This window comes from Metopolophium dirhodum, chromosome 4 (assembly GCF_019925205.1).
Source record: "Metopolophium dirhodum isolate CAU chromosome 4, ASM1992520v1, whole genome shotgun sequence".
In the NCBI taxonomy this organism is placed as follows: domain Eukaryota; kingdom Metazoa; phylum Arthropoda; class Insecta; order Hemiptera; family Aphididae; genus Metopolophium; species Metopolophium dirhodum.
Window position 1 is genome coordinate 32,114,940 of NC_083563.1, and position 26,038 is coordinate 32,140,977.

At 36.0% G+C, this 26,038-nt stretch overlaps 1 protein-coding gene across 2 annotated transcripts in view; it reads left to right on the top strand.

Annotated features, from left to right (window-relative positions):
- Positions 1-26,038, top strand: part of LOC132942384 (zinc finger protein 1) — a 181,483-nt gene that overhangs the window by 138,705 nt on the left and 16,740 nt on the right. The window contains exon 1 of one of the 2 annotated variants that reach the window (XM_061010708.1): positions 21,157-21,625. The exons of the other annotated variant lie outside the window; for it this stretch is intronic. Within the exon in view, the coding sequence (XP_060866691.1) occupies positions 21,508-21,625 (118 nt within the window). The 5' untranslated portion in view covers positions 21,157-21,507. Of the gene's footprint in view, positions 1-21,156; positions 21,626-26,038 lie in introns of those variants that run through there. 2 annotated transcript variants of the gene reach the window in all.

Below are 26,038 nucleotides of genomic sequence, written 5' to 3' on the forward strand. Positions count from 1 at the left end.
ACTTTGTCTTTTGTCTTTATATATATTTTTTTTATCTCTTCCGGCCCTCCGTTCCTGACCATTAATTCCGGAAACCTAACCACTGATTTAAATAAGGACATACCAGTATAATATATATATAAAAAGAAAAAGAAACCAACACAACGAAAGAAGGGCAGGAAGAAAAATCGGTTCACGTCTTCGAGGAGCTTTTTCATAAATATACCGCCACTTTTTGGTCTACTGCAGCCACCAGTCTTAACCGTTAACATCGGTCGAACTACTGATGGAAAATCGTTTTTTTTTTTTTTATTTTGCTTCGAATCTTCCTCTATAGGACCATATATATTTATAGTCCTTTGCCCCGCTGTCCGGCGGCCATCGAATTCGTCGGTCTGGTAATTAATATACGGTGGACCCCGGCCGGAGGGAGAAACCAATTAGATCACGGTGAGATCGAGGACAAAAAAAAAAAGAAAAAACGAATGGGTGGGTTGACAAAAAAAGGACACGCTAAAGGTCGTTCCGGCCAGGAAGCAATTAGGGATTAGAGGTTAGGTCTGATCCCTGGGTCATTGATTACCCGTGGGGGTTACACGCACTGTGCTATATATACCTCTCGGGGTCTCAGTCGAAAATTTGCATAATAAATTAAGTCCAAGGATTTCTTCTGCAATTTCGGGGGTCCTACGCACACCATTGTATCCCTATATCACCGCCGGAACACTTAATGACCCGAACACACGAGAGATTTTCAGACAGATAAAGGTACCTATATAATGCTGTATTATATACGCGGCGGCGTGTCTTGGTATATAGCAGAGAATATTAACGACATCGAAAATGTTAAATTAAGCGAAACAATTTGTACGACCACGTAATATATGCATATTACTATATAATATGAACGTAATAATATAATATAATGTATATTAAATACAGTGCGCCGAGAAAATATGCCGCACGCGTATGTGGTGCGGAGACGAATTCCGTCGTGTTTTTTTATCTCGATATAGCTTGCGGTATATAATACACACACACACACACACACACACACACACACACTCACACACTCACCCGCACACTCAGGCGCATATATCCACGCGTACAGCAATCGGGGCCCGCGGGAGATGGGAAAAATAAAGGAATTCCAAAAGGGGTTTTTATGTTCCTTAGGTATATACAATATACATATATATATATATCTGTATAATGTGTTTGTACGTGTGATCGGGTGTGCGTATATGTATATGAACGGACAATCGGCTGCGGCAGAAAACAGTTATGCATAATATAATATAATGGCGCGAGCGCGTCTAACTATATACACGTATTATACCGTATAATGTATATAATATACTATATCTGTACATATAGCCGGCAAAACGCTATAAAACAGAGAGACGGTCTCTCTCCGGTGCACGCCTTTTCATTGTAGTTTTGCGGCCCGGGCCGGGCGCAGTCTTCTTCCCGATTCGGGAAAACTGCCGAAAACACCGCGCGCGCGTAAATGTATTATGTGCGTCGTCGTATACGGCCGGGGCGGTGGCGAGCTGCAGGAAAATAGCGTATAGACGCGATGACCTCAACACCACACACACACACACACACATCCACCCACACGCACCCACACACCCACCGCCGCGCGTATACTTAAATATATATGTGTCGTATGTGTGTGTGTGTATATTTTATATATACTTACACGTACCACTATACAATAATATATACGCACGTGTGTGTGTGTGTGTGTGTAGTTCCTCGGATGAGATACAATAGAAATTTAAGATATGCAAATGACGTTTTACCCTTAACTCTGCGATTGTGCATGTGCGCGAGTGTGTACGCGTGCTGTATGGCCCCCGGGGTACCTACACACCCATCGCATCGTCGCGACACGATTCATTGGTGGACGCCGACCAAAAGAAGAATATACCATATATACATATATAGAATACAGACATACATATATATGGCGCTGTGTATATAGCATTACGCGTATGTGTACTATTTTTTTTTTCTTCCTCTCGGAAATATATTATTTGACTTTTCGGCGTGTGTATATATTATCATCATGTACATGTTTATAGAACTGTATAATATATACACGGTCGGTCGGTCGGTCGGTGTACGTCTTCTTCTTTTAATAATTGAATTCATTTTCGTACGACTTCGTCGTCCCATCACACACTATTATACCGTATTATATATATATATGATATTATACAGCCATGTAATATACGTGCACACTCTCCGTCGTTTCTGTCGTGCTATCCAGATAAAACTCGTCCTTCGAAACTTATTTGTTACGATATTTAATATTATTCTCTCATAATAAGTGATATTAACAGTTACATATTAGTATATTATTATCATTATCCAACACTAAATACAGTATTTGTACACACGCGCATTATTGTGCAACTGAGCAATGATATTATTATTATTATTATTATTATTCATCGGATCATATTTCAAAATATATGCAGGTAATACCGAACACGAGCATTTCAATATAATATTCCACCATAAACAACGGGCACAGCCATTTATATGTATACCTTCGCATAGTTATTTCTTATGCATAACATAATATTATTTTACTTTATATTTTTATACTGGTAGGTATAATATAATCAATTATTGAATTATTTTCTCTGATATTTACATTGTGAGTAAAATCAAATACGATTGTTTGTTTAATTAAACACGAGACTAATCAGAGTCAAACTAACAGTATAATATAGCATATAATATAGTTTCCTGAAATATCGTTATTAATCGATATTTTATTGGATTTAGGTCATGTTATACAAATAACCGTATAATGTTGGGTTATTAAACAACACAAACGTGAAAACTGATAAGGCGCGGTACTTTAGTAGTTTATTGTAAAATTTAAATCTTACGATTAGTTATATTGTAATAATATATTCTCAAAATAAAATATATTCATAATCTTCATACTCACAATTAGAAAGAAATAATTATTTTGTATTCATATCAGCTGCTTCTAAATACTCGATCGATACTAATATTTTCCAATGTAATTAAACGTTGATGATTATTTTATATAGATTATAGATATAGGTAGTTGCAAATATATTTTATACGCATCTGCATGACTGAAATGAAATTTAATTCCAATTCCTATATAAGACTTTATATTACTTTTTATACTTCCGATACATTTAATTTTTGATTTATCCATTTAATATCTAATAATATGTACACAAATCTGTACATTAGTGATTAGTTGACATTTATGAACACCGATATACCCACAAATGATTTACAATTAAATGTTTATTGAAATTATTGATGTACTTTTGACATGAATTCAATTCAATTAAGTTCTTGAATAAATTAAAATACGACAATATTCACATAATATATGCATAATTATTATTACTCGTAATTTATCCATGCATATATACTTTATATAACTTGTACACTTGTACAGTCTGTTTATCCTTGCCGTTAATTAATAACATAATATTTTAATATATTGTTATTAGATATGTGAGTCCTGTAAATTTACCAGGTAAATAGTAAACAAATATAAATGTTTTGACTTTTAAACATAAAAAAATCAAAGAAATGTGGTAATTTCGATAAATTAATTTTAATTACTTATTTATTAATTGTATTATGAATAATTAAATATTTATAATATGTACTGATCAGAACAATAGATCCATTTTTAGTTATTTATTGTTATTATTAGAAAGAACTAAATTTGTCAAGAATACAACTATAGTAATAATAATCGTATTTACTAATAAAAAAGATGGCTCTAAGAAATTGTATTATTTAACCTTAGATTCTATTTTACTATTCTTACCACTTAATTGGTAAATTTACTGAAATTTTTTACGTAAATTCTCCATCTCTAATTGTTATATATAATAATTGTTATATTAATAATCGAAACACGTGGAAATTTCATTTTTTAGTCAAATTACAAATACATAGTTGTAATATGTGCAGATGTACCTATAAAATAGTGTAAAATATATATAATGTATAAAATTATATTAAAAATACTTTAAAATACTCGAAATGTATATGAATATAATTATTTTTGGACAGCCCTGCATAATGTGTTTATATATTTTATCGTTATCAATAATTCCATTATTACAATTATTGTTGTAATATATAAAAGAAAAGCGTACGTGTAACTAGGTCGTAATCGGCGGTATGTAGAAAAAAAAAGGAAAATACTGTCGTTAGTGACAACAGAGACGACGGCATTTTAAGAGGGTGCGTATGCAAATTATAAAGGTACTATAGTGTCTGAAAACGACCTCTTTATATATACGTGAACGGTAATAAAATAAATAAGGAGATAATTGAAACCGAAAACGCTCGTTTATGGGTCCTGGGAAATTCCCCAACCACAATTACAACCAGACCAGCACGTATGCATATGAAATTCACCCCTTCCGACGGCGGCAACGGTGGTTGTCGGGACGGCCCAAAAAAATGCAGCGTAATAAAAGAGATATGATAATAATAATAATAATAATAATAATAATAATAGTAGTAGTAGTAATAATAATAATAATAATAATAATAAATGAAAAAATATACGTACCCTAAGAAATTGTTATTTGTTTTAAGTAGTGTAGTATTACTGCAGAAATGCTTTTAAAAACAAACCGTCGCGGTGGCATGGCGGCCGGCGGACACGATATTTTAAGTCCGAAAAAATTAAAAAATAAAGAACAATTCCTGATTCCGCGAGGGCAAAAAAAATGAACTTTTTCCCTCGCCATCTGTCATGGTTCGCCGCCTTTTTAATTCGTTTGTCGTGTAATAAAGTGGGTATTTTTTTTAAACATTTCTTTTTTTCCCCGTGTATATATATGTATATATTATATATATATATTATATTTACTTCGGGCTTTTCACAGTCGTGTGGTTTACCTAAGGCCACGCCCCGGCACAAAAGGAACGGGAGAAAAAAAAGACAACCACGTCCCGGGGACTTAATTGACTTGGCCCGGAGGAGAAAAGCGGCGTCGACGGCGGCGCGCGGTGGCGGAAATATAGGGGATGACAGGCGGTATAAAAAAAATGTAATAAAAGGGCCCCGGGCAAGAGCGTAACACATGTGTCGAACGTACGTGAAGGGACGCTTGGTCAGCAATGGTCAGCACACCTGAACCCCAACCCGACGCGAACACACTGCTGCAGCAGTACCCTGCACGGGCTCGGAGGCGGTGGCAGTTATAAATATATGAGAAAAACGATATAATATCGTGAAAGATAGTAAAATACGTATACTACCATACACATATAAACCGTAGGGAATATTTATTTATACATGTATGTGTGTATAACAGAGAAGAGAACCAAACAACATAAACGCGGGTGTGTTTTTGTACGTGTACGACGTGTATGATATTGCAGTTCTGTAAAATATATAATATTATTATATTATTATATACGCGCGGTCTAGCAGCTGGTAACGGGTTTAATTATTTATTGGCGATGATATACGCGGAACGATAGTATCATACCTAAACGCGCTACACATATTATTATTATTATTATGTGTATGTATTTTTGTCCGCGGGGATAAATTCGACGTTTTTCGTCTCGCAGAAAATTTCACCTACCCCTCACCCCCCTTCCCCCCCAACATCATCCCCTGTGATACATGGAATAAGATACCCGTGTTCAACCGTGACGACGGTTTTTATCGCCGAAACGTGTGCGTGTATTCGTATATATACGGTCCGAATTTACCGTCGTTTGTATGCCGAAGGTTGCGCAGGATTCGCGGCTGCAGTGTATATTATATATATTGTATGTGTATATAGGTACGGTTGCCGCCGCGGGAGGGTACAATATAATAATAATAATAATAATATAATATAATATGTGCGCTTCAAACTGCGGCCAGAAGTTCGGACATAATCGTAACAATAAAAGAAAATAAGGAAATCGGTTCGGAAGAAAGAGATTATTAAAAGGTTTATACGTCGCCCGCGTTATGCGCGTATGGGCCCCGTACGCAGAGAGGTTGGTAGTGCTGAGCACGTGTATATATATATATATATTATATGAGAACGATGAAAACTCGGTTCTGAAACCACCGGCAGTTAATACTATATCCGCAGCGTATTATATACACATATTGGATTTGCGGATCTTTTCGGTTCGCGTTCGAAATTCGATTCGTTTAATGTGTATAATATATACTTATATTATAAGTCGAGTGGTTGCCCGAACACCACAACACAACACAGCAGCTCTGCAGCCGTAGCCTATTTTAGACTCTGACGTATATATGTATATACGCGTAACATGACGTATTGCCGTATTGGTGACATTTTGTTATTAATTTAATTCGTTGTCATTCGGTGTGCAGTGTTAAATCAAAACAAAACCACGAATGTAATTTAGTGACGGACCCATATGCGTCCTTCAAATCAATTTTTATTCGATTACGCTACCTATATATAATTTGCAGTAAAGTAGATGTATGGGACTACGCTGTACCGAAATCATAAGTGTAAAATTATTAAACATTGTGGAAGTCGTAAAAAATATGTATTTATACTTTAGTTAGGATACACTATCGAAACTTTCAACCACTTAAGTTTTTGTGTATTGTATGTGTGTGCGGAAACAGGAGATCACATGCAAAATACAGATGGCCATATAAGAACAATCGTTAAATAAACAAACTGTATAAAATATTTTTTAAAAATGTCGCCACTCCTCTACTGTATCTAAAATTGAAAGAAGAATGGTGGATATCCTACCATTAATAGGCACCAAAACGTGAATGTTTTCAACCACTTCTTTGCAGTTATAGGAAAGAACTTTTTGTAATTAGAAAAATGTGGGTTAAAATTTTTGACCAATTTTAAAATTGTATAGAATTAAATATTAAGGTGAGTTGTTATTATTTTTAATTTTATAACAATAAGTTTTAATTTAAAGTTATGTTGGCTTTCATACTTGCGACCGCGACATAGGTAATATTATGTTGCTGGACAAAAGGCAAAAATGTACCTATATTTGTAGGTCACGTATACCGGACGTCCGAACCGTTACCGTGACAATACTTTCGTAATCGACATTCGACTCTGCTGCAGTGAGCAGTGTATAGTTCAATCGAACGGAAAACAGGAAATTTTTTAACAAGTGTGTGAAGATTCAAAAAATTACATGGCATACAATAAGCCACATATATATGTATATTATATTATTGCGCATTGAAATACTCTATCGGTTCTAAAATTTCGACGAGAGAACAAGTGCGATAACTTTTAACGACCGCCGCCGCCGTACGCTACATTATTATATTTACTGTGTACGAAAATCGGTAAAAATCGACCCCCATATAGCACTCGGGGATTCGAATAATAAAAGTGGGCTCGCGACGGCGGCGGCTGCTGATGTCGCGCGCGTATTAATTACGTTGTCGGTCGACGAAGGGGGCGCGCGCGGGATTTAGCCCATTCGATTAAATGACGCGTAATGGTTATGTATACATTATAATAATAAGTATATACATAGCTTAGCTAGCGCAGAGTGTAGTTAAAAACTGCTTGAGAAAATGCGCCGCGTATAATGTACAGTGAATAATATTCCCCGAAGGAACTTTTCACCATCCCCCGCACCACGGCCGCTCCGGTTATTATTATTATTATTATTATTATTATCGTTACTACAGTGTATATTATTATTATTATCATTATTATATTTTTAGTCGTGTGTATATGCTCACCGTCGTCGTCGTCGTCGTCGTTGTCGTCGTACACATTGTATTAACGATCGGAAATAAAATCCCGCAGAATGCACACCGATCCGTATATAATTGGCGTGGCGACAGTACATACGACGACACTATATATAAGACCGTTGTACCGTCATCGCGATGCCCGTATAGGCATTATAAAAATAATATCATAATGGTGGCGAGGGGCTGTTAATTATTATACGGACCGAAAAAAAAAATTTGAATTTTCCGCGCTAATTGAGATCCACAAACGCGCGCGTGAGAATTCGGAGGCGCCGGCGGTGATGGCGGTGGCAGCGGTAGAGCCAAATGTGCGGTGACAGCGTCGTATATTATTATTTCGAAAAAAATATCCGTTGATAAATAATCATAAATAACAATGGAACGAAAAATGAACGGAAAATAAATTAATAATTAATTTCGGTAAATAAAAATCGGGACATTTTAATTAAAAAAAACATACCATTCTGATGCAGTTTTATTTCGCTATAATATATAAGACACTGATATTCTTTTTATATAATAATATACAACGCGTCCGCAAAGCAGTATATACCCACCGTTTTATAATATATATTACTATGTACTGTAGTTTATGCAATAAATTTGACAATAAATACGCACGTAAGTATCCTTGGCATGCCGGCGCCCCGAGATTTTCTGGTAGTGTATATACTCCTTTTTTTTCTTTTTAATTTGAAAGAAAATCCTTCGGAAAGAGAACATGACGGTGCGCGGACAGAGGCGCGCGCGATATTAATATTGTACAACATTCCTCGGTAGCTATGAGACGTGATTTTCGTTGGCTCCAAGGTATTACTCGAAAGTTTCAAAAAAAAAAAAAAAATAATAATAATAATAGGGTAAAATTAATCAAATATCCACTACGGCGGCATTAGTCCGTTCCCGGAAAATCATTTTCGAGACGACCGGCCGTCTCGCGCGCGTGCGTGCAGTACCTATAATATCGGCGGGGTTATATAATAATAATCATTATTATTAAGATTATAATTGAGTTGTGATGCGATAGGGAAAAATTCTTTACTGAGAAGGGCGTATGTATAAATACGGCAGCGATTGAGATGTAATGAAAATTAATTACGACAAAGAAACTCCGTAAATTAAAACAAAAAATAAACGTACGCCAAAAAACTATGTGCAGTACATGTATATAATATTATATGATATTAAGTTAAAATGTATTCCGTTAACAAACGGAACAATAAAAAGCATATTTCGCGGGTACTGTGAACGACATTGCATTATACGTATTATATGCGGTAACCTACCTACCTATAACATGGTTACAAACGGCGGTGGGAAACGACGACGCGGCTCGTCCGCTGGTCGCGCGTCTTCCTATTGTTTCGTGGCGGAGGGCAAAAATACAAATGTTATTAAATTGTTTTGCAAACAGTCCTCCGGGACTACTATTGCCGGTGTTAAAAATGCGAAAAAAACCACCGGCGAAACACTTTTTTTTTTTATTATTATCATTATTTGTATTTCGTATTCACGCAGCACACGGCCGCTGTTGTGTAAAAATTATATATAAATTAAAAAAGGATTTTTTTCCCATACCAACACACCATCACCGGTAATCTTTTTTCATTTTTTTTTTTTTTTTTCACACACGCCGCCGCTGAAAAAAACAACGCGACCGCCCGCTTTTTGTACGTGTACACGTCACATAATTTATGGAGTCCCAGTGGGTGTAAAAATCTGTTACTGATATATTTCATATCACATAACGGCATCGGGCAAAAAGCAGACCGGCTCCCTGTCCCGCAACAACGGTCTGAGTTATGATTACTACACCACATACACGTACCGGTGTCTGCCCCCGCCGAAGCTGCCACCAAAAAATACACCCATTTTGTCACCGCCGCCGCCGCCGCCACTGCCGTACAGTGGCAATGTGTTTGTCGCAGGACAGTCCGCTCGTCTCTCTCTCTCTCTATATATATATATATATACATATATATTAATTTATTATATATTTTATAATAATATTACTCCACCACTCACCGTGTATCCATCGCAGCGCGTTTTTGACCTCAGCTACCCCCGTCGTCACCGTCATCACCGAATCCGGACAGTGCGATAATTATACTGCACAGGCTTGTACACCGCGGTATATAATATTCCGTTATACCATTTAATTACTTTATAATATATAGGTACCTATATGTGGTAGGTACGTCGAACAAGCTTTGAAAACCGCGAAATTCAAAATGTTGGTTTGCGTCCAGTTATATTATCAAATATATGGCGTTGGGACGAGGCAAATTTATGTTCGTCTTAATTTTCCCGTGCCCGGAAAATTCTACTGTTGACACAGCTGCCCGTGTCCCGCTGCACGCGCGCGTATAATACAACCGCCACCGCTACTTTCTTTTTCTCTTAGGGAGACCTTAAAAACAACACCAACCACCCGGGTATATATATATATAAAGTATACCTTTCCGGTGCGGAGCTGTACACCGCTGTAGGAAACGCCAACTGTTCACCTGATGACAAACAAGAGGGCGGCAATGCCTATACGCGTGAAATTAATGCCGCCGCTGCATTCGTTATTTCTACGATGTATACTATATATTGTTATATATATATATATATTATTATGTATACGATTTATTTGGAGAGCCCTCACGAATCCGTCGCACTAAAGTATGTAAACGTAGTGTTGTGAAAAGGGCGTTTCCGCAGTTGACGCTGCTAAAAACAGTAGTTGTTGTTTTTACGTAAAAAGTTACAGCATTTCTATATATATATATATATATATATACATATGTATATAATTAGGTACTATACACTATACAGTTCCATATTATAATAATATAATATTTGTATATATTATATAATATATACCTATAGATATGATATAGTATCTTGCTGTGGAGTGGCGTACGCATGGGGGGGGGGTTAATTTTTTTACCATATACGTTGATATAAAAATAAGAAAATTAAGAAAATATTTTGATATATATATTATAATATACAAATACATATAATTTTTTTATATAACCATTGAAAATATCTGTGTGCGCCACTGTTTCTGTGCTATTGTATATTATATAGGTATATATCATTGAATTTGTGAGCAATTTTTAGAACTTTTTGAGTGTTTATTAAAAAGAAAACTAGATATTTTATTATAATCTTTAAACTGCGGTTTAATAGCTTTTGTAGATGAAATTAAATAAAAATATGAACGTATCGTTTGAAAGTCAATGATTTATTTCCAACTGTTATACTTTGTATTAATCGCTAATGAATATTGTATTATAATTATCATTATGACAATCGATCGTTAATTAGTGTTTAAGCCGACCACGATAATTGTAGCTGTACAAACATACATTATTTTATACGCTCGTTATCATTAGTTTACGTGTCTTATTCTGAGTTCTCATTGTTATGCGTACACATACATTATACGGTAATATATGCGTTTATATCATTAGATACATGCTATGATGCATATGATTAATTGATTCGTAATCTATACGCGATAACGTACATATAAAATGTACGGCGTTTTTTACGGATGGTTTTTTAAAAAAAAAAAAGGAGGTGCATGGCACCTCTTTGTATAGGTTAAAAGCATATTTGCAGCTTTAGCCGTTGAGTCATTGCTTCGTAATCTCTTAAAAAAAACCCAATTAAAATATATTAATTTGATAAAGAAAAAAATACTAAACACCGCCGCACTGTGAGTCAATAACAATTACAATTTTAAAGGTTACATTTTTTGACAAAAGAAATCATTTAGGTACACCACACATACAACACGATAGCCTGTATAGTGGCGATGGAATAATTATAATAATAATAATGACTACTGCATTATTACTATTTTTTTACTAATCAGTAACCACGGAACGATAAATGTTCGCATAATAATTAATAAGCGATAATCGAATTGATTTATCCTTCCTATTTTTAAATTATGATTCACCAATTTCATCTCCCTCCTTCCTTTATTCTTCAATTATGCAGTTATTCAAAATCTGATTTTTGGAATTTTTAAATTCTATTTAGATATTTTAGTACTGCTTAAGGAGTGTCCTGAGGAGATAAAAACTTCTGTTTTTCGAATAAGAACCCCTTGTAATACCGTAAATTATTTAGCGAATAATTTTACAGAAAATGTTGACGTATACCTATGTTTAACCCATTAAAATACAAGTTTTAAGTTAATTTTTACAACGTTTATTTAACTTTATATACTAGGTCAAGTTAGATTGGGTTAGGTTAAGTTAATAGTTTCACGATAATGAGTTTAGAGGATGATTTGAAAATGTTTGTAATTAAATAAATGTAAAATAGTCCAAGTACCTATGACCTATACCTATAAAATATGTAAAATTATTTGTGTCCCATAATGTCCTATATCGCCGCGGGTTTTTACTAATAAAAAAAATTTATACCTATAATAAATATTAGATCTGATATTAGATCTATGTATTTTATGTTTGTTAATTATTTTTAAGGACATAGGTACCTACATAAATGGTTACATAAACATTTTTAAAACCATGATGCATTAACAATTCACAGTAAAAAAAAGGTTGGTTCTCGTTTTAAAAACAGTAGTTTCTATTACCAAAGTTCCTTATAAGTAACACAAAAAATTTCAAGAATTTCAAAATATGGACATGGAGTAGGTATATTTAAAAATTCCAAAAATCTGAGTTTTAATAAATTAATTCTTTAAAGAAAGGAAAAAAAGGGGTTAGAATGTTTGGTGAATCATCCTGTATAGTTTACCTTCGCATTATATGGCTGAAAAAACAACAAAACAACAATCTGGAAAAACTCTTCGTTAATGGCGGCATATATCGCGTACATAAAAATAAAAACGCTAATGCAGTCTGCGACATCGCTGATAGCGTAATTTTATTTTCATTTTTGGTGGTTGCCGTCTTCGATAGGGCCAAAGAATAAGGGTATATATATATAATAATAATAATAATAATGTATACAATGAGAGAGAGAAAAAAATATTGTTTATTAAGAAAATATTGTTTTGATAAAGTCTCCGGGCCCGGTGGCTTTGCCGGCGACTGTGGGGGTGTGTACACACAATAAAAGGTATATTGACATTCCGTGTTTTCCGGAGGGGAACAATAGCGGCGCAGTGTGCTGCAGGATAGAAGCTGCTGCCATCGCAGTCGCCGCTGAGTCCGGCGGAGGCTTTTTCGGGCAGCGCGATGCGGTGGCGGCAGCGGGCGGCGTATAAAAGTAAAAACACTTTAGTTTTCCTTTCGGACCTGCTGTTTACCCCGGAAAAGACGACACTTTTAAAAACTCTCTCTTCTCCACCTCCGCAGTCGCGTGGTGTGTATATTTATTTTGGCCCGGCATTGTTGGTGTCCTGCAGCAAGACGGCTCTCGGGTATAGTATATCTATTATATACATATATATATTATGACGGTTGCAACACGTATGTGCAGTGTAGTAGCATTAATATATATATATACCAATATACCATATACTTGAAGTCCCACTCTATTTTCTCACACTGATTTCTTTTTCCAGCCTCGTTGACTAATAATATACAATAATACCTATGTATATATATACACGTAATGCTGCAGTATATTATAGTGTTTTCCTTGATCCTTCGCCTCATACATTGTGATTATAAAAAAAGTTTATAATTGTTTTCTCCTGCTACAGTTTGTTATACATATATAGAAAATACAGTTTAGGACTTTAGGTATACTATACATATCTGTTACGCGTTACTCGTCCTTTCGGTCCGGCTTGTACCGTGGTGTAGATTATATTATATTATATAATATGTACTGTTCTCGAATACCTATTTTCCGCATTGTGCATGCCCACGTAGTGAAGTATACCGCCGAGTCCAAAAACCAAATCCTATGAGAACTTCTATTAAATATAATACTATATATTATATAATATCGTGTAGGTACGCGATTGCCGGGTGTCTTCGGCACAGGAAGAGACGGCGGCGTAATTCTCGCGGTATATGGTTAGTGGCGGGGGACGGGGGTGGTACGAACGTCGACGATTTTAACGCCTCCGGGAAAACGGTTTACGGTGCGGTGCGCTATAAAGCGTCGCAGCCGCGTGTGTATCGTCGTATAACCGTTATGGCGGCGGCAAAACCGATAGTACACTGCAGTGGCGTCTTCGTGTGAGTGCGTGCGTGTGTGCGTGTATACAGCAGCGACCGTTCACATAAATAAAAATGGAACGGTTGAAAAAAAAAATAGCAAAGTTCAAAATTGAACGTCCGTTGAGATAAAATGAAGAAAAATGGTCCGCTGGTGAAATCGGACGATAAAAATAACCGTGTTAGACGTGACGGCCACGGGCTATAAAGTCTCGTGGGACGCGAATCTGTGCGTATATCGGCAAACGTCCCCTGGCGTCGGCGGTGGCGGGCGCGGGCGAAGAAAGCAGGAACAGGAGAAAAAAAACCGTTGTTTTAGGTCAGATATACAACACACGTCGTAACGTCGGGGGAGGTGCGCGCGCGCCGGAGGGATGCAGCAGCAGAGGAGAGCCATCGAAAAAACAACATCGCGCGCGCGTTGTGTGCGGGGCAAAATAATAATAATAAAAAACCTAAGAAGAGATGCCCGCCCTGTATCAGACTTATATATACATATATCATATATAATACGATATTTTGCCGCGGAAACGACTATGGGCCAACACACCTTATCTCCGTTCAGGGTGGCACGTCTCCCATGTATATTATATTATTATTATTATTACACAATATTATAATTTAACGGTGCGTACACACCGTCCGTCTTGTTCGTCTTGCATATTTGTACAAACATATATATATATAGGTAAACGAATATTGTAAGAAGTAAAAAGGGGTCTCCGGTTTATTCAAAGGATTTCCGCGACGGCACGTTGATACAACATTTGCATACGGCCGGTCGAAAAATTAAAACAGTTCATCCACCGCCGCGCGAACACTGAACGAAAGCGCGTATATATTATTATAATTATTAATTTTATCGATCGTTACGGTTTAGTCCTCATCTCCTCTCCTCGCCGATATTCTTGTTTTTCTCGCGTTCTTTTTATTATTATAATATGTTCGCGAAATTAATAAATGCGCGCGCTGCGGAGACAACGACGACGACGGCAACGTGTGCGCGGCAAAAGGCGAAGTGCGGGATTAAAAAAAATGTATACATATAAATACCGAGACCCGATCGCCGGAGGGCTGTGCAATCAAGGTGTCTTTTGTGCAATGTCCGCCAAATCTGTGTACGTCTCAACCATGTCTTTGACGCCTTTGTTTTACCTATTCAAAAAAAAAAAAACACAACCAAATGAAGCGCTCGTTTCCTTTTTATTATTTCAACCGTACTTTTTGTGCGTATCGCATTATGTCTCGCAGTTTTCTTTATTTCTTTTAAACATATTTTTCCGCACATAACATTTCGCTTGGGATTGTGCAGGGGCTCGCCCTAAAAAGTTATATGATCAAAGGGTTTCGCGAATCAAAATATGACGTGAAATATACAATTTTGGATTGAAATTTTATATTAAAAAAAACATAATATTTATATACGACGTGTTATTAGTGAGGTTGGAGATTTCCGTTTTTGTCCGTGCGGTTTATTTGATTTCAACCGCGGTCGAGAAATTATGCTCATTATGTATTTTTTCCCATTTTTTTCGAGGTTCGTTATCGCTTGTTTTTGAATTCGAACGAATATCGCCCTGAGCCGCTTTACATTTCCACTCGACGACTGCAGACCACTGAAAAACTTCATGACAATAATAATGCGGTATATCCACTCAGTCGCCTAAACGACATTTGCGAGCCTTTGCTACTGCCGTCGTATGACAATATAATAGTATGATTTTTTCAGCGCTTTACAAACGGTCGGGGCAGCTGGTATATAGTATATAATATAGGACACCGCGAGCATCGCGGAAAGGGCTGCAGAACCGCCACTGGACTATATCATATAATAATAATAATAATAATACATTAATACACGACGACTCGACCTGGAGTGCGCTTGGAATACTAAGAGAAAGTCCGGTGGAAAGCGCGCACACGTATATACCTATACATCCGCGGGGGCTTAAAATCCCCGAGGGATAGAAGACGCGCGCGCGGAGGAGGTCGCACGCAGACATAATAGCAATAATAATAATTATTATTATTATAATATCCGCAATTGGATATCTCGCATGTCGTGTATATATGTATATATCGTAATAAATCCGGCGGTAATAAAACAACAAAGTTTTTGCCGCCGCGTGTTTATTTTGCCCATAATATAATATATATACTGCACGCCGCACTCGGTTCGACCTTTATTTACATTATTGTTTCCGTGCGTATACCATCTCTCTGTGTGCGGTATAATATTATACCTCTAACCTTCTTCGCAACGGGCTGACGCGAAACGGCACGCGTATATACATATTGTAGCAACGTTTCGGCGCATAAATATCCATCTTTTATTAACAAAACCACTTCCGGTGGCGGTACCCTCCGCCGTCCATCAGGTCCCACCTCATAATAATAATATAACCGTGTGTTTTATATATAATATTATACGTTTTAATCTGCATTTATTTCGCGGTGTTTTCGTTTCGCGCGAATAATAAACCTATACTGTGCACCACCACTCTCGTCCCACGCGTTCCTGCTCTTCCTCTGCGTCTTTTTGAATATTATAATTTACAATAATAATAATAATAATAATAACATTTTGTATATACCTACTATAATATATATATTATACGACACTTCATAGCCGCGGCGCGAAATATTATTATATCGTATCATTATTATTATTGTTGTTGTTGCCTGTTGGTGTTGTTGTTGTGGTCGTCGCTCTCGACGATGATGAATGGTGACGAGTAATAATATTTATTACGTTGTATATTATAATAATATTATATAATCTCGACTCGAGGTGAGAGAGACGGTAGTTTTGTTGTTCGCCACCGCCGCCGAGCGTCGAATTAATATTATAATATCACGAACGAACGAAATCATCGTCATCGCGTTTCGAAGTCGGTTTTCCGCCGAACAGTTTTCCGCATATTAATTTATATATATGACAGTCGTACCGTTGCCGTATGACAAGGAATTATTATATTGTATTATCCTTTTTTCACGCGCGCGCTCGTTCGCCGAATCCTCGTCACCGCAGCCACCGCCTCGCCACTACCGACGTCTGTGTCGTCGTCGTCGTGATTAATAACGCGCACCTTTTCCGACAATTAATCGCCGCCCCCTCCAACCCCTTTTAACCGCTGCCGTCGCCATTCAATGCACAGCTCGCTCGCTCACTCTCTCTCTCTCTTTTCGACAGTCTGTATGGGTTCGAGACGAGAGACCGCCGCCGTCGTCATCTCATCGAGTCACTTCGCGTTCATTCTTTTCACCTCGGCGGCCGCGCCGGAGAAAAATACTATACGCCTCGTGACGGCCGGGTCAGTGACGATGACGAGACGACGACGACGACGTTTCCTGCGCGGCCCACGTCCCGCCGACAGAAGGGCGCAGCGGCGGCGGCAACGGTATATTATTATACGCGCGCATGAATCATCGCCCCGTCCCCTGCACTCTCCGCCCGGCCCGCCGCCGACCCCTCACGCGACACCGGCATAATTTTGTTTTACGGTTGACAAAACGATTAATCGTTTATATAGACACACACGCGCACGCATGCAAAACGGTGGGAGGGGACGGACAACCGTATATACTGCACGTATATTATAATATATTATTATTATAATGTATCGTACGGCGAGGAGACCCTCCGAAAAGAGGAAGGGTTATTGGCCGCGGTCGTATTTTTTTAAGTTCACCGCCGCCACGGACGTCATAACAAAATATGATATAATGTATAGGTGCGCGCGTAATATAATATAGGTAGGTATTATAGGCGTACAGCTGGGGTACGTTTGCAAGAATAGTAAATGCGGCGCGGAAGGGATACGATTTTTTTCACCGCGATCGTCAAAGTGCAGATATATAGCCTACAAGTATACAACAACATCATTATATCGATGATATTATATTATAATTTATAATTGATATTTGATACAACCACGAGTCGAAAATATATAGTGGAGATATATTATAGGTATGTATGTACACTAATACACTATATATATAGGTACTACCTAATATCGATATCATTTAACATTTTTGATGTAACTACCTACTTTAAATTATAGTTCTACTATATAAATACAGAGGGAGTAAAGTGTTTCCGCGTGTTTTTTTCTATGTTGTACATTAGTAAGACGGAAACAACGCATGCGGGTGTGCAGACGTCCACTTAAACAGTTTTTGAATTTCCAATTAAAAACTTAATTAATAATGAATCGAATATTATTGATATACCTATCTAATATTTTTGCAAGCGTTTAGCAAGACGCGAGACGAATGGCGGATGGGAATATCTCTCGGTGTTTAATTCTGCTCGTTAATTTCCGCTGAACTTTTTTAATATATACCTGAACATCTGATGCGTATCTGCGTGTATATCATAAACCGACGTTTTAAATAATGTCAACCATAATAACATTACGCCGTAAGTACTTACTGCTGTTGCAGCATTGATGGAGGGTTTAGTTTTGCTCAGATCCTATACAAGTCGTCGCGTCGTCCTCCGGTACCTATATATGATCCGTATAATACATGTATATAGTATATACCATATACGCATGGTGTCCCGGACGATAATAATATAATTAATTTAATAGATTCTACGGGGCGGTTTTATTTTTTTACATTCTTCAAATATATAAGTAGACTTTGGGTAAGGAAAAAAATACCCAAAAAGATATCTATCGCCGCCGCGTTTCTATTGCGTATAATATATATATATATGTGTGTGTGTGTGTGTGTACGGCGTACATACACTGCACATATAAAAGAGGTCCAATTTTCCGGACGATTGTCGTGCGCGCCCATTGTGCGGTATATTGTACGTGCATTTGTGCTGCGCGTGTACATATATATCTAACGTATACAGTTTTTACATCCGGTTTTTATCTCCGATCGCGCTCTCTCGTGTATATTACTGTGGCGGTGTCGTATATACATATAAGCGGAGTGAAATCGTTCTAGAGATCACCGCGACAGATACCGAGGTCCACGACGACTACGATCTCGCAAAATAATATAATATGTAAAAAGGGATTTTTCCTGTATATACACGCACCCGCACCCGCACACCCGCGCAACCACGCAAGTCTTCGTTTGTCGTACAAAAACGTATTAAATAATAAATATATATTTATAATATATATATATATATATATATATATATCGGTTGGAGCCTTGGAGGTTTTTAATATAATTGCATTAGCCGACATTATATTACGAGGAAAAAAGTCGTCAGCGCGTCTCCTCCCCCGCCGCAGCTCGCGTGTCAGTATATACGTATTATGATATTTATATTTTTTTATATATTTATATAACGTATATAATGTCCGCACCGGATCATATTATTATATTCCCGGACCTAAGCTTACACGTATTTATTATTATTATTACTATATATCATCGTCATTATTGTTCAGTTGCTCGCCCGAGGGACAAAAACCGTAAACTAGTATAATATACACTATATACACATAACACATATACCTATATAATATTATATACGAGTAATGAGTATAATATGTGATGTATTATATTTTATTTACTATTTTATAATCATTTTTGATTTTTCAAACGCACCTCCATACATCACGCGTTTGCGTTATACTATATTGAATAATAATAATAATATATACTCTGCCGAACGAGCTATTGGGACGATCTTAAAATATATTACTATAATGTTATCAACCGTTATTCTTATCGAAGAATTCGACGTAGGTTACCCACTTACTCGGAACGGTTTGACAAATTAATTTTTACCGTGTAATGTGTATATATATATATATATATACTATATTATTCTATTTAATAGGTATTCGATTTGAACGGGAATCTGGTCTATGACAATAAAACAATCGTCCCGCCGATTGTAATAATCTTATCAAATGTAATCACTACGGTGATGATGACAAAATTTACCCATTTAAAAAAAATACCAATGTCTCGACGTTGACATGGAATGTTTTTTACAACACTATTATTCTACGAATACCTAAATAATCAAAACTGTATTGTATAATATTATATGAGTCATTACTCATTAGCAATATATTATCTATTAGGTATATTATGTATATTTAGAATACATAGATTATTCTGATTCACGACTGTTTATTTTACCTAGACACAATAACGAACGGTTGACCGATTTAAACTTTTTTCACGCGTTTAAGTATTAAATGTCTAGTCATTACGTTTTTTAATCGCGTAAAATGTACAAGGGTATAGAAGTATATAAAACAGTGTTGTTTTTATTTGCATGCATTTTGTGTTAAAAATCATCTAAAACGCAACGTAAACGAGTACCTAAATTTAAGATGGCATCATAAATAGTAAATATGACGTCAATTCGCTTGTTTACCGAATAATATTCTTATATTCACATTTCTAGCGCATATCATACGTGTGTATAAAAGAACCGTTTGATTCGTTTTTTCAAAAACTCCTGTTTCTATGCCTGATGCAAAATAAACATTACGTTTTTAGTGTTTTTTTTTAACGCATTGATAGTGTATACGAATGCGATTATTAACAACGTCGCTCCTTTGGTATAATAATACTAAATAATATGTAAATACATTTCGATAATGTGTTTATATAGCTATTAAAAGGTCTACAATCTTGTCACGAACTGATTGGCCCGACATCATAATATGTAAATCATTGCAGCTGCACTTTGAGTCATTTAAACGAAACTCGGCTTCATATTATACCAGAACTCAGGTTCGGCACACGCCACACAAACCCAAATCAGTATACCTAGGTCTAGGTACCTACAATACCTGAAACTAAAGAAAATCATATTTTTACATTATATTCTCTGTGACCACATCTGCTTGCAGTACGAGACTTTCACTTACGTTTCGCCGCCGCGGTCTTGAACCGTCGCCCGGCCACTTGTTATATAAAACTCGGGCGCGCGCGCAAATAATATGACAATGACGACCGCGGTGGACGACGATAATGATTACAATTATTCGCGTCAGCGGTCGGCCACTGCCACCAGTGAAGAAGAAGAAGAAGATCCGTCGACGACGGACGCAGGAGGCGGCCACGGCCGGGAGGTTATATGGGATGCGGCCGCCCCGAAAGCGCCGCGCGCCGTACTTACCTCCACAGCCGCCGCCCGCACATCAAGAGTGATCGGCGTCGGTCGGCGGGGCTCGGGGCCAGGCGACCGCCGCCGGTGACGCGTGCGTGCGGCGGCGCGGACCGTCGACGGCGGTGTCGAGGCGGCGGCGGCGGGCGTAGGCGCGGGCCCGTCGAGTTTTGCCCGCCAGTATGCCGTCATGCTTTGCGCTTGACGCCCGCGACCAGCAGCTGCAGTCCGGACGCAACCGTCACGCCAAGCCGACGACTCTACTCCTGCAGCAGCAGTCGCACTTGCGTCGTCTGTCCGCCACTATTATCACAGCACCGGTAGCCGCCCGCGCGCATAATATTATATCGTTGTAAATTGTTATATTATTTATCATCGGGATCGGCCCTACCAATTCGCGTTTTTTAACAATCGTGTATTGATATAATTTCGTCATCGCATCGTATCCATAATATTGCATTATTATCGGCTCGGCGCTCGCTAGCTGTCACTCTCGCGTGCGCACGCTGCACCCGATAATGTATACCGCTGGAGCCGCCGCCGCCGCTGCCGCAGCTGCAGCGGCCAACGGATCACCTTTCGACAGCAGCTACTCGTACCGCCTGTGGTGTTTGGCCAACGTGTGGAGCTGCAATCGTAAGTCTGCACATTATGATATCAAAATAATATATCACATATACCTTCGTCTTTACGGCTACGTAATATTATACTTACCTACTTTTGTTATTATTTCATCCGCTCGGTGGTCGTTGTCGTCGTATATTATGTTATTATATATTAAGTAGCTTTTGTCGCAAAGAGATTTTCTCAAATTTTAAAACTCTTACAATACGATCCGCATCGATCCGGTTAACACCTATAAAGTCTATAACTGACTGTTTGTCTATTTACGGACAAAACAAAAATCTCGTGATTGTTGTACCTCTTCGTCATAATACGTATATCGTACGTCTTATTGTGTACACTCGTGCCGTCGTTATTAGCCCTTGGGATTAGTCTCACCATCTTAAAATACATGCGCGGCCTTGTACACACGGACTGCAGTTTTTTTTATATTCGAAATTATATCGTATTTTAATTTTCTTATTATTCTTAATTTTCTTGAATATTTTCATCACTTATCGCGATTCTGTACAATTTACTAGTACAAAACTACCTGTACCTACACGTCTTGATTCTTAAATTTGATTCAAAAATAAAACGTGTTTGCATGCAATATTATTATTATTATTATTATTATTATTATTATTATTATTATTATTATTAATAAATCATAAATCATATTATTCGTCGTGTAAAGATTATGAAAATTCAACTTATAAATCTATTATGAATTGTATACCATGTCACATGAGTATAAATAATATTTATTAAATTTATACTCGATGTTTATTTTTGTCCTAAGTTTTATAAAATAATACCTATTTCATGTAAAAAAAGTTTATTCCCCGCCTACAGCGAGATAGGGTATACTGTTATCTATCAAGAAATCAAGAGTGGGAAATCCTTATTTTTAACGGCGTAATATTCTGAAACCGCCGAGTTATTTTAAATAGACATTCGACGATTATCTATAGACTATTATAGCCCTGAAGTTTAATGTAAAATAAAAAACAATTTATTTACTTTGTTTATTTATTTTTATTATTTATTTACAATTCTACGTTGAATTGGCATTGCCGTATTGGTAAAAGATGTTCAAAATTTTCAAAAATCAGAGTATCATACCTATATAGGTATTTGCGAATAGCAATAAACCTTGTTAATTGTTATAGAATAATTTTATAATAATAAAAAATATATCTTTAAAAAACCGAAGATATATATAATATCACATGTACATTATACTAATAAAAAGTTTTTATTTTAGAAATAATTCTTTTTAACAACAAATATAAAAACATAAAACAATTATCGTTTTTCACGTTTGATGTATTCTCCCCCTTTGGTGTTTTTTACGTACTATGTAATAAAATATACATTTGTCACGGACATCGGGACATCGCACAAATCAAACGTGTTGGTGTGTGTCAATTGATATCCTATTTTTAATATAAACACGTTTATACGCGCGTATTTTATAGCGGCCGTACCGTATTTTTTACTGGAAAGTATAATATACGATTTTGCGTAGCTTAAATTTTTTTTAGTTTAGGTGTTTGAGGTAATATTTACTTCCAAAAACTACAGTTAAAACAATAATATAATAATATTATTGTTTATACTATTATATTAATGACGTATTCTCAAATAATATTATTATAATATGGTAGGTACCTATACCTATGTTTACGCAAAATGTAAATGTGCGTATATAAAAAAGTATAAATAACTGAAACAGTGTAAAATAGGTAGTTACGTAGTATATACCATTATACCTATATATACATACGTTGGTCCAACGTGAGAAATAATATCCAAACAAATTAGGCATAACAAAAATTATAACTAAAATATGCTAATTTGTTATAGTTACAGCTTGACCATTTTTTATTCTGTACGATGTCGGGTGTATGTAGGTACTTACGGTAAATAATTTACCTAAATACTCACTTTTATATACTGAAGTTACGAAAATCAACTTTTATCGTTTTATAATTGTTATTTGTTATTATCTTTCCCGATAACATTTTACGTATTCCATCGCTGATGGATTGTAGTGAAAAATATCGTCCATTAAATCGTTACAATATAATATTTATTGTCGGTAAATTATAATGACGGATAAACGATTCTATATACTTCTTGCCTGTATGTACAGTGTACACGTATATATATATATATTTATATGAATACATATATATAACAATAAAATTACGTTACGTATAATTTATATTATACACATGGTAAAAGAGCACCCGCGCAATCAAAAGGTTACAGGACCTTTCTTTAATACGACGTTGTCGTTATCGCGAAAACGACCGAATCAATTTAATCGAAACATTAAAAAATAAAACGTGCACGTTTATATGCTGTCCATATGATGAGTATAATAATACAGTATATTGTACTCGTCTTCTCTGAAAGTAAAAAAGTAAAAGTTACCTTATTAAAAACCTTATTTATCTAGGTCTAATTAAAATACATCAAATACAATATATGGTACTCAATAAAATATAATACAACGAACTAATCGTTAGTTCTTCGGTGAGATATATGTTATTATTATTAGTGACATTCGTTCTTATATTTTATGTACAATAAACAGGCTGCGTCGGACGCCGCGCGCCGTCATCCCTTTTTCGCCACACACGCGGTCCAAATATTATAGTAAATATTATACTATATAAACTCGGGTTCAAAATTATTGTCGAGTTGTCGACATTATAGAAATTGTGTACATTTAAAATAATATTGTGATGAAAAAAAAATCACCGTACGTACATAATATAATAGTATATATATATATATATAAATCGACGTGATTGGAGAACAATGACTGCGTCTTATAATTAGATAACGTAAATATGACTAAATAACATAATATATCAGCCGATTACTAAGATTATGTATACATATAATATACTATTATAATATGTCATCTATATTTTACTTAGGTGCGTATACACACAACACACTTAAAAAAAACCGTAGTTGTTCAATGCATGTTCCATTTTAATATCTACAGACTATACAATATTATGATGTGTATATAAATTCTAAAAGTAAACAGTATATAACAATTTATAATTATGTTACACATCATATCATTACTATACATATTATTGTATAGCCGTCGTGTGTCTCATCCGTATACATAATATAACACCCCGCGGCCCGTTACGATTTCCTTTTGGTCGGACCACCGCCACTGTTCGTGTAATATTAGCGGCTATTTGATTATTCCATTGAGCTTCGTTGTTGTTATTCTATATAATATTATTATTCCTCTTGCACAATGGTCAATTATTGTGTGGTACGGTTGCTTTTTTTTCTTCTAAAAAAAAATAAAACACACGCCGTCGTATGTTATTTCCTCTGAAAAGCGCCGCAGCCACCCGAAGTCACATTTATTAACGAACTATATTCGTGTGTAATATGCATTATAATTTATAAACAAATTGTGCTCAATACGGAACAACAAAAAATTAAAATTAAAACGCTTCGATTAACTTATATGTGTTAATAATATGGTCAATGGTCATCGTCGGAAGTTCGCAAATCTAATATAAATCTAATAATATTAAATACCTACGATATACCGTAACATACCTATATCCGTATAGGTATACGCAATTTACACCGGGATGTTTTTTAATCATACAAATTCGATGTAGGTACCTATTAATCTTTAGGACAATATAAATGTGTTGAAAACCCATGATAATAACGCTTATTATGCTACATAGACGATTCTATTTTAGAAGTATATCCAAATAATCCAATAACATGGTAAGATTAGGTATATAATAACACCGTTTGCTGATCGATATTAACCTAATATCGTACCGTCTCACCATTTATTGTGTGTGTGTGTGTGTGTGTGTGTGTGTGTGTGTGTGTGTGTGTGTGTATGTGTGTGTATGTGTGTGTGTGTGTGTATGCGCGCGTAATGCGTATACAGTATACCTATACTCATCGGCCATCAAATTATATGAACATGTTATATAGGTATGTAGTCCTCCAAAACGTATTTTGTACACTCATATCGACCTCCAACTATGTTTTTCATAGATAGGTAATAATATATAAGTATAGGTACTTTTTGATATTTTATAATTATCAATTATGATGGATCAGCGCACGCTTTCAATGTTTTTTAATTATTACATTTTTTTACATGTATCCTAGCTACATAGCGTATCTAGAATTCCAGAAAACGGTTGTAGACAATGATGCACTTTATTTTTTAACCTTTGAAGAATCACATAATTAAATTAAAATAATATAATATGTTGTATAGGTAAAACTGTAATGGTATATTTTATACAAAATACAAATGAATAATATCTAAAAGTAAATGTGTATAAACTATAAATATTAAAATTGTTATATATATATATAACGTATTGGAAAATGTCATAACTTACAAAATATGGAATCTATTAA